This window comes from Gossypium arboreum, chromosome 10 (genome assembly GCF_025698485.1).
Source record: "Gossypium arboreum isolate Shixiya-1 chromosome 10, ASM2569848v2, whole genome shotgun sequence".
NCBI classification, from domain to species: domain Eukaryota; kingdom Viridiplantae; phylum Streptophyta; class Magnoliopsida; order Malvales; family Malvaceae; genus Gossypium; species Gossypium arboreum.
In genome coordinates, this window is record NC_069079.1 from 76,596,994 (window position 1) to 76,608,387 (window position 11,394).

General features: G+C 37.9%; 1 protein-coding gene across 1 annotated transcript; it reads right to left on the reverse strand.

The window, feature by feature from the left end:
• Nucleotides 1-10,280: 10,280 nt before the first annotated feature.
• Nucleotides 10,281-11,151, reverse strand: LOC128282081 (uncharacterized). The gene is made up of 2 exons (XM_053020280.1): nucleotides 10,768-11,151; nucleotides 10,281-10,562 (listed from the first exon to the last, which is right to left on the reverse strand). The coding sequence occupies exons 1-2, from the start codon at nucleotides 11,149-11,151 to the stop codon at nucleotides 10,281-10,283; spliced, it is 666 nt and encodes a 221-aa protein (XP_052876240.1).
• Between the last annotated feature and the right edge of the window lie 243 nt (nucleotides 11,152-11,394).

The following is an 11,394-nucleotide window of genomic DNA, read 5'->3' on the forward strand; positions in this document are numbered from 1 at the left end:
GGCCTATTGATGCATGTTAGAAAATGCTTGTACTTGCATGTCAAATTGGCCAAATTCTAGATGGTGGCGGCGATGTTATGGACTAAAGCATATTATAATTATTTTGTGCTAATAATTTTATGTTACAAAATAAAATAATGAATTAAGAATAATAGAACATGAGGTGAGTGGGAGGAAAAACAAAAGTTGTCTCATCCTTGTTCCTCCTTTGCCGTGACTTGAGGGTGGGAGAAGAAAAGAATTCTCTTGTTTCATGTTCAGCTTGGTTGATGTTTAGGAAGAGGTAAGTACTTTGAAATCCTTGAAAATTTATGTATAAATAAGGTATGTAATTCATGGTAGCTTTTGAAATTGTTGAATGTATTAAGCTAGTTACTAAGTCCCTTAGTTAGCCCATGTCCAAATTTTGAATCTTGTTGGTAACATGAGTAATCGGTTAAGAGAAAATGTTCAAGAAATGTTGTTGTTCATGTTATTTGGATGGAAAAAAATGGTAGTTAGGTGAAGTAGAGTCTAACAAATGAGCACATATGTGCATTAGTTGCTAAATGGAGAAAAATCGGCTAACAAGTTGTGTACTAAGGCCGAATATTATTTTGGATATTATTGGGCAATGTATGTGTTTTGAATTGATGGAATGGAGAGGATGCTTTAATTGTGTTATGAACAATTATATGTTAAATTAAGGTTTGCTAAGCTAGCTATTAAGGTGAAATGCAAATGTTAGTATTTGATTTGGTAATAATCTGCTTGGGGACAGCAGCAGTAAGGTGATTTTGGAAAATCGCCATAAATTGTAGGAGTTGAATTAGAAGCTGAATAAATTATGTCATTAAAGCTTGAAGAGTCTAGTTTCTTAGAAAAGAAACTATAAAAACAAAAGAGTTACCGATCTTGAGATATTTGAAGTATTGTGGGACTGAGTCAAAATGACTACTAGATTCCCTGTTCTGTTTTTATAAAAATCAGTATAAATTGTACAAAAATGGCCCTAAGATAGAATTTATATGCTTAGACTCCTTAATGAGTCTAGTTTCAAATGAAATAAACAAGAATATATTTTGAATTCTGTACAATGAGAAAATTGATTCGTAGTGAAGAATAGTCAGTTTAGTCAAACAGTGAAACAAGGTGAACTTTAAGAAAAATCTGGTATTGTTGGGCTAAACTAAAAATTTTGAAAATTTTATGGATAATAGATAAATGAGTCTTATGTCAAGAAAAATTTATGGAAATTGATTTGGAGTTTCGTAGCTCCAGTTATAAAAACTTTAGTGACTGTTGCTCGGAAGTCAGCTTATAGGAAATTGTAATTATATTGTAAACATTAATGAAAATTTGCTAATGAATTATTTATTGATTTTATAAAGCTTACTATAATCTATATGTGTGAAAGTCGAATCCATATGTATTATATTCTGAAAGTAATACTTGAATAGTCGATTAATGACTAGTTAAAATTTGTTGAACTTAAGCTCAAGAGCATAGGGGGGCAATTTCAGATAAGGGAAAAGAGAAAGTAACCGAGTAGCCACTCCGCAACTGTACCAAGTATCCGAGGTAAGTCTTCGAGTAATGAAACTTAGTTTATGATTTGATTAAGTCATGACATATAAGCATAACGAATAAACGGAGATATAATGATTCCACTTGAATTATATATTGAGGTGATTAGTTTATACTTATGACGGATAGCCGAATGTGTATAGAGATCATGTTAGAAAGCCACTCGAAATCATGCTCTTTGTATGTGGCTATTGAGCCAAAATTGGTAAGGTTTGATAAGTGTCTTGTGTTTGAGCTTTAGTAATGAAAATGAAATATGGATGTGTCATGATTTATCGATATATGTGCATGATTATTCGGATGATATCCGGCTAAGTCCCAAAGGCATGGTGCTAGTGACTATATCCTGCTAAGTCCCGAAGGCGCTTGTGCTATTGACTATATCCGGCTAAGTCCCAAGGCGTTTGTCTTGAGTTGCTATATATCTGGCTAAGTCCCAAGGCTTTTGTGCTAGTGACTATATCGGGCTAAGACCAAGGCATTTGTGCGAAGTTGCTATATCCGCTAAATCCGAAGGTACTTGGGTTTGGAAATGAGCGATCTTGCTGTAATAATTTCAATTAATGCGCTCATAAAATCCAAACGATAAGTTATGTTTCAGATATACATCGAAAAAGTTAATTCCTTTTGATAGAATTCGCTCTATTGATTAACAACTTCCGCCTTAGTTAGGTTTGATTCCCTGTGTATGAATATACCGTTGAGGTGTGAAATAAGTATGATTTTGGGAATATGCGATATGCAACTATTCATTTAGTCATATGAACGCTATACTTTAGTCGTAAATAATTTCATTACTTGAACTTACTAAGCATTAAAATGCTTACTCGTTATTTTGATTCTCTGCTTTATAGATTTTGTTCGTCACCATCGGACTCGGAGTGTCAAAGTCAAGTCATCCACACTATCTAAGCCACTTTTTGGTACTCTTTTACTTCAATTTTGAAAATGGCATGTATAGGGCTGACCCTTGTTGTTAATTAAGTACCCTTTGGTAATGTGTATTCGTATAGCCATGCGAAAATGGCTCGTATATTTTGAAGTATAGCATTATGGTCTTGTGATATGGTTATTAAGTGGTGTGGAAATGTTTAGTAATGACTAGCCACTGGAATGGCCAATCATGGTCCTATTGGTGCTACGTACGTCATGGCTAATCAGGATTACCCTTGGTAATAATGTATGTCTATTTGCTATTTGATTCATGGAAAATTATGAAATAGGTAAAATTTACCTTAAAATAGATGCTGATAGCAGCAGTGACGTAAGTTGGAAAAATCACTAAAAATATTAGGAATGGAATTAAATAGTGAATAAATTATGTAATCGAATCTTGATGAGTCTATTTTCATATGAAAGAAACGAAACGACCATATGAGCCGTATTTTATGAGATGTTTAAGTTTTCGTGAAACAGGGCCAGAGCATTTTCTGGATCCCCTGTTCTGATTTTGAAAATTTACCATAAATCAACCAGATATAATTAGAAGTCATGCTTTATATGTATAGATTCATTTTTGAGTCTAGTTTCATTAGAAACAAACGGCATAAGTATTTATGTTCTGTACAGGGAGATATCTAAGTCGTAATGCATGAAGGTCAGAGTAGTCAAACCCTGAAACAGGGGAGACTTTAACTAATAAACTGTACTAATTAGCCCAACCAAAAATTATAGAAAAAAATTTGTAGATGGAAATATGAGTCTAGTTTCAGGAAAAATTTACGGAATTGGTTTTCTAGTTTTGGAACTTGAGATATGATTTTTAAAGTGACTGTGATGCAGCTGGCCAGCTTGTCTGGAAATTTTAAAATGAACTGTGTCAATAAATGAACTAAGTCCGTTAACACCTTGTGTTCGACTCCGGCAACGGTCTCGGGTACGGGGTGTTACATACCTCTAGAGTTGGAAAAGATTCATAATGTGTTTCATGTGTCAATGTTACAACGGTATTGATCGGACCCATCACACATAATTGCTCCGGCAGATATTGAAATTCATCCTGATATGTCGTATAGCGAAGAACCGATCAAAATTTTGGCCCGAGAGATTAAAGAGTTAAGAAATAAAAACATAGATTTAGTAAAGGTTCTTTGGAAGCATCATGGTATTGAAGAAGCTACGTGGCAACTGAAGAAGCTATGAGAAAATACTACCCTAACCTATTTTCTGGTAAGATTTTTAGGGACAGAAATTCCTAAGTGGGGAGAGTTGTAACAGCCCGTTTTTTGTGAAATTAGAATAATTATTTTATTATTATTTTGAGGTTTACAGCATGGTAGTATGATGGTATAAAATTTTGTTAAGAAATTTTATTGTTTGCATGTTCAATTTGATGAAAAAGACTAAATTGCAAAAGGTGCAAAATTAAAGTTCTATAGGCTAAAGGCACTAAATAACTAAAGAACTTAAATGTATGAGTACTTGAATGGTAAATAGACCATTGTTTATTTGAGTGGACAAAGATGGACATTAAATAGGTGAATTTTAAAGTTAAAAACAAATGTTAGTTTAGTAATTAGCAAATTAAACTAAAAACAACTAAAGGAAATAATGTACTCATCTTCTCCAAAGCTCTCTACCAACGAAAATTGAAGGAAATAAAGCCATTTTTAAGGTTCTTGAATTCGGCTAGCTAGAGGGAGTGTATGTTAGTACATTTTTGCTCGGTTTTTAATGATTTCTATGTTTTTAGAGTTGTTGTAGCTTAATCTAGCTAGCCAAGGGACTAATTTGCAAAACTATTAAGTTGTTTGAATTTTGCCACTGTTGAATGTGTATGTGTTTTGAAGTTTAATGGTAGTAAGTGATTTTGAATGAAATTGAAAATTTGGGATTAAATTGAGAAATGTGATAAATTGTGTGGTAAAAGTGTGAATATGTAAAATATTCGGCAAGGCTTGGGTAGGGAAAAATTGAATGAATTTCATTTTACGAGCCTAGGGACTAAATTGTAAAGAAGTAAAATGTTTAGGGGCAAAATAGTAATTTTGCCATAATATGAATTTTGGATTCAATTGAATAGAATGATATTTAAATAAGTTAAATTTGATTATATAGATCAAGAAAATAAACGTACGGATTTAGATCGAGGAAAAGATAAAGTTGTGGACTGAACGTTCGTTTTCATCCGTAAGTGAGTTTGTATGTTTAATAAGTATTAAATTATATGTGTTTGAATGCTTGACTGATATAATTATGATGATATGATGACATGTCATTAAGGGTTATTATGTTTTGGGTGCTGGTCCATACGTTCTACCGGTGGCTGAGTTTTTCGGCAGGTGTTGTGGTTACTCGTGTAACACCTCAAATCCGGCCTAGACGTTATGGCTGAATTTGGTGATGTCATATAAGAGTGTTTTTCACAGAGCTTAATATCGAAAGAAAACCCTTTTTCTATATTTACCTTTGTCACGTGTTCTTAATGATGTTTTTGAAACATGTCGCTCATAAAATGTTACTCATGTTAAAACGTCTTTAATTTTTAAAACGTTGTCTCTTGCGGAAGCTCTTAAACACTTACATATTCTTGGTATTTTTGGAAAACATTAGTCTTTTGAAAAACGTGTCTTATACAACTGCTAGTAGCTATGAATCAAAATAATCAAAAGCCTAAATTAAAGATTAAAAATTTATAGAGGCCTTATTACGTAAAAAGATACCCAAATTAATATACTTGTAATTTAAAATTTAATAAGGAAGTCCAAGCGGTTGTGTGGCCACCTTTGAGTCCCTCGTAGCACTGACCCGGCTAAGACTGGGGATTACCTACACAGACAAACAGAAGGATGAATTTACGAAACTCAGTGTGTAATCCCTTAAAAACATACAGTCAATCATGTAGTAGGCAAATACAGTCTGGGCTTAAGCCCATATCAATAACAATTCAGTTTCCGTTAGGGCCTTAGCCCAGTACAATATCAGTATCAGTGCGGGCCTTAGCCTATTTCGGTAACAGTAATAGTACAGATATGCAATCAGAAATCCTACCCAACTAGCCTCTACACTCCACTCTGTCCAGCCCTACACTCCATGTGGGGATAAAATCAACCCACCCACCCATCCCTACACTCCAAAATAGCACCGGTTGCGGCACTAAACAGTATTTGCAGCAGAGCTGCCAGTACAATACACTTCCTCCAATCATAATAAACCCACCCCATGCAAAATATCGTAATATCATACATGTATGCAAAATATATAAAATGGCATGCTCAATCAGTCATATATCTCATAAGGGCATAATAGTCATTTTAGCACATAAGGGCATAACTGTCATTTGATCAATTTTTGGGATCTAGGTATACTTACCGACCCAACAGTAGGTCCACAGTAGTCTAGGGTGACCCGTGCAACCTTAACAGTCAAATAGTGAAAATGGGCCCAAAGCCCAAAATGCGGGCCTATGTAGGCCCAAACGCTTGAGTGGCCCATATAGGCCATATATGGCCTTGGCCGTGTGAACTGCATAGGCTGGCCCAATATTGGCCACATGTCCATGTGATTTTACCCGTGTAGGGCCCACACAGCCCGTTTCAACCACCATGGGCCAAATCGGCCTCAGACCATGAAATCACTCATGGCTAGCCTTAATGGTCTTACGCCCACGTTTACACGTTCAGATTACCACATAAGAAAGCGCACGTTCGTGTAGTGTCAATGGTCCTCTATTTTAGCTATTGCCGATTTAATATTGTAGCAGTGTGATTACACACCTGTTTGCGAAAATGCGTAGAAGCCCATGAGCACCAAACCTATATTCAATTAAAATAGTCCATCAGTCCTTTAATCACTAGGGTTAAACACCCTCTTATTAACACTTAATCCCAAAATGGGAATTGTTACCTGCCTTGATTGAACGAATGTGGTTTATCTGCCTTAAACCACTAACCAAGATTGACTTCAAGATCCCTGGAAAAAATCTACATTACCGCCGAATCTTGTCAACCATTACCATAAACACAAATAACTTGAACCAAGTGAAACAACTTACCGAAACGTGGAACTAAGAATGGTAGATAGAAGTATTTGGCCTCCAAAAGGACACCCTAAAATCGAGGCATGAGATGGTACAATCACACCCCTTATCGAGTGAAGAGAGAGATTCGACCACAAGAGAAGAGGGTATTTGGTAAGCAATGTTGGAGGGAAACTTGAAGAAATTCGAAAGAGTAGAGAGGGAGAAGAGGCAAGGGATATTCAGCCAATACACAAAAGGAGGTGGTGACGACTGAAAACCGATTAAGAGAGCTAGCAAGGATTCGACAAAGGTTTAAGGAGGAAAGAAAAGAGTATTTACTCTAAGAGAGCAATGATTAAGATAGGGAAAAAGAGTAGAGAAGGGAAAAGAAGGTTTCCGGTCAAACAACAAATCGAATGAGGGAGGGAGAATATGGAGTAGTTCGATCAAGAAAAGAAACTGAGAGAAAAACTTGTCAAAGCATGAAAGATTCTTTGCTACAATCGGCCCCAAGAAGAGTAAAATGAAAGAACCTGATGAAAGAAAAATAAGGTAACACTAGAGGCAGAATTCGATATCAAGGGAGAAAAGAACCAAAATGCAAAAGTCTGATAGTCCCTAGCCGAATTCTGAGTCCCTAAAGTAAAATTCGGCACAACTTCTCCACCACCTCAACATCCAAATTTTCCTCCTAAAATCTCTCCACCATAATCTCTTCAACCACCCATTCAGACCCCACTCCGCTAAGCAGTGTTTCGGTCAACTTCTACTACTCACACGGCAAAGGCAGCAAAATAAAATACTCCCTTGCGCCAGGTAGGACTCGAACTCCAGACATCAGACATAGGTAACATGCGACTTATCCCCTAGACCAGCAGGCCCTTTCTTTCATAAAATACAAACATTTATTTAAGAAGCCTACTGACTAGAGATAGGGTTTATTTAAGGAAAAACAAAATTTTACACAAGCCAAGGCTTGAACCCAAGACATCACAGAACACTTAACCACCGAAGCAAACACACAGTTGTGTCACAACCTTATAAAAACAATTATTTAAGATTTGGGACATTACAACTCTAACCCCCTAAAAGAAAATTTTTGCCTCGAAATTTACCTGATCAAAATAGATGAGGGTATTGTTATCGCATTGCCTCCTTGGGTTCCCACGTGGCCTCCTCAGAACTATGATTATGCTATAGTACCTTAACCAGTGGGATAGACTTATTCCTTAACACTTTTAGATCATGCTCTAAAATCTGAACTGGCTCCTCTTCAAAGTTAGATATGGTTTAATCTCAATCTCCTTAGTGAAATAATATGCATAAGATCAGAGCGGTAGCGCCTCAACATAGAGACCTAAAACACATCGTAAATCCAGTTCAACTCTGGAGGCAACTCTAACTGATATGCAACTGGTCCCACAAATTTCAATATGCGGTAGGGCCCAATGAACCTAAGGCTCAACTTGCCCTTTCACCCAAATCTAAGTACTTTATTCTATGGTGAGACCTTTAGAAACACGAAGTCCCCTACAGAATACTCAATCCCCTTATGCTTCAGATCCACATACGACTTCTGTCTGTTCGATGCCACCTTTAGTCAATCCTGAATTAGTCTAACTTTATCCTCAATATCAGAAACTAAGTCAGGGCCCAGAACACGCCGCTCAATTAACTCAGTCCAACATGAAGGAGTACGACACCTACGACCATAAAATGCCTCGTAAGGTGCCATCTGTATGCTAGACTGGTAGCTATTGTTATACGCAAACTCCACTAGTGGCAAGTAATCGTCCCAACTGCCTCAGAAGTCTATCACATAACTCCTTAACATGTCCTCCAGTATCTAAATCACCCTCTCTGACTGACCATCTGTCTGAGGATGAAACGCAGTACTGAAGTCTAACCTTGTACCCAGAGCCTCATGTAACTTCTTCCAGAATTGAGACATGAAGTGAGGATCCCTATTAGATATTATAGAAACCGGTACCCCATGCAGTCTCACAATCTCAGACACATATAGCTTAGCCAGCTTATGCAACGAGTAATCGGTTCGAACTGGTATGAAATGAGCAGATTTGGTCAATTGATCCACAATAACCTAAACCGAATCCTTCTTAAAAGGCGTTAGGGGTAGCCCACTAACGAAGTCGATAGTCACTCTCTCCTACTTCCAAAGTGGAATCTTAATTGGCTGAAGCAACCCTAAAGGTAACTGATGTTAAGCCTTAACTTGGTGGTAGGTTAGACATTTACTCACAAAGTCGGTAACCTCTCACTTAAAACCCGACCACCAATATAACTCACGAAGGTTTCGGTACATCTTATTTTCTCCAGGATGCATAGCATAAGGGCTACTATACGCCTTTTGCAGTATAGACTGCCTCAAATCAGTATCCTTCGGTACATAGATTCTCTCATGGAAATAGAGTAACCCTTCGCTATTCAGTCTAAAATCTGATGTGATACCACTTTCAATCTACTAGAATCGAGACCCCAGTGACTCATCCTTCAATTGTTTACCCTTAATCTGTTTAATCCACGTCAGTTTAGCTTGGAGCTCAGCCAACAAGCTACCATCATCAAATAAGCTGAGATGAGCAAACATCGCCCTTAGATCAGTCATAGCCCTACAACTTAGTTCGTCGACCACCACATTGGCCTTACCAGGATGGTGTTCGATCGTACAGTCATAGTCTTTTAGCAGCTCAATCCATTTACACTATCTAAGATTTAGCTCCTTTTGAGTGAGGAGATACTTAAGGCTCTTGTGATCCGTGTAAATGATACACTTCTCACCATACAGGTAGTGCCTCCAAATTTTTAGTGCAAAAACCACTGTAGCCAACTCTAAGTCATGCATCAGATAATTTATCTCATGCATCTTAAGCTGGCGAGATGCATATGCTACGACCTTACCATCTTGTGTCAACACATATCCCAGACCAACATGTGATGCATCGCTGTAAACAATGAACTCTTTCCCAGACTCTGGCTGTATAAAAACAGGGGCCTGAGTCAAAACTTTCTTAAGCTTCTCAATCAGTCCAGTTAAATGGCACACCCTTACGCAATAACTTAGTCAAAGGTACAATAATCAATGAAAACCCCTCAACAAAACGTCTATAATACCTTGTCAGTCCCAGAAAACTACGAATCTCAGATACCGTCTTAGGCGACTTCCAGTCCAGAACTGCTCCAATTTTCTGAGCATCGACCCTAATCCCTTCGGCAGATACTACATGACCCAAAAATGTCACCTCTTGCAACCAGAATTCACACTTACTAAACTTGGCATACAGTTGTTTCTCCCTCAGAATTTGTAGAACCACTCGGAGATGTGCATCATGTTCATATTCAGTTCTCGAATACACCAGAATGTCATTAATAAACACCACTACGAATCGATCAAGATAAGGTTGGAACACTCGATTCATCAGATCCATAAAAGCCGTTGGTGCATTCGTCAGTCCAAACGACATCGCAAGAAACTCGTAATGACCATATCGAGTTCTAAATGCTATCTTGTAAACATCAGTCTTTTTGACCCTCAGTTGATGGTACCCCGATCGGAGATCAATCTTAGAGAAAACTGAAGCTCCTCGAAACTGATCGAATAGATCATCAATTCTCTGTAGGGGGTACTTATTCTTAATATTCAATTTATTCAATTGTCGGTAATCGATGCATAGCGCATGGACCCATCCTTCTTTTTCACAAACAAAACCGGTGCTCCCCACGGAGACATATTAGGTCAGATGAACCCTCGATCCAATAACTCTTGAATCTGAGCTTTAAGTTCCACAATCTCTTTCGGTGCCATTCTATAAGGGGCGATGGACATCGAAGCTGTACCAGGTAGGAGCTCAATCTCAAACTCAACTTCACAGTCTGGAGGTAATCCAAACAGCTCATCAGGAAAAACATTCGAAAAATCTTTAACTGTTCTGATATCCCTAACAAACGAAATCTCAGAATTTGAAACATCGATGTAGGCTAAATACGCCTCATAACCTTTATAAACCAATTTTTTGGCCTTTAATACAGATATTACATTATCGAATAATTTCGATGCTCCACAATTACAACTACCTCGTCACCCTCCGCAGTTTTCAGTACCATTCGTTTAGTAGTAAGTCCAAGTTTACCCGATGTTTCACCAGCCAATCCATACCCAGTATTAAGTTGAATTCTCCAAAAGGGAGTTCCATAAAATTTGCCAAAAAGATGGTTCCTTGAACCTCCAAAGGTACATCTCTGAACAATTTATCTACCCTCACTGATTGCCCTAATGGACTCAATACAGTGACCCCACTGGTAGTGCTCTCAACCATTATACCCAAAGTCTCAGATACAATGCATACTATATAGGAATAAGTGGATCCAACATCAATCAATGTAGTATAAGGTACATTACGGATAAAGAACGTATCTGTGATAACATCTGGGGTATCTCCATCATCTCGGTGACGTGCAGCATAAACCAGAGTTGGCTGCCTCACCTCAGTATGACCAGTACCTTTGCCAGGTGCCCTCTGACCACGATCCATACAATTACCACCTCTGGCCTGGCCAAGACCTCTCGGTGGCTGTTGAACACCCCTCGATGGTTGAACAGTATCCATATCGGTCGCTCGTATCTGATCGGGCCCTTGCAAACAATCTCTAATACGATGCTCCAATGATCTGTATCTCAAACATGACCCAATCCTTTTCTAGCACTCGCCCTGATGGCATCTCCCACAATCTACACTGAGCTACGGTCCAGTAACAGCAACAAGGGTCCCAACTCTGATCGGCCTATCGACTCTGGCTTTTTCTTAGGCCTCAGAAAAGAACTTGAGGGCTCTGAATCCCTCTTGTTCCTA

Coding starts and splice junctions, on each gene's coding strand:
- LOC128282081 (XM_053020280.1), bottom strand. CDS start 11,151: ATGGATACTGTTCAACCATCGAGGGGTGTTCAACAGCCACCGAGAGGT. Junction 10,563..10,767: donor TCAGAGATGTACCTTTGGAG/GTTCAAGGAACC, acceptor TCTGTATTAAAG/GCCAAAAAATTGGTTTATAA.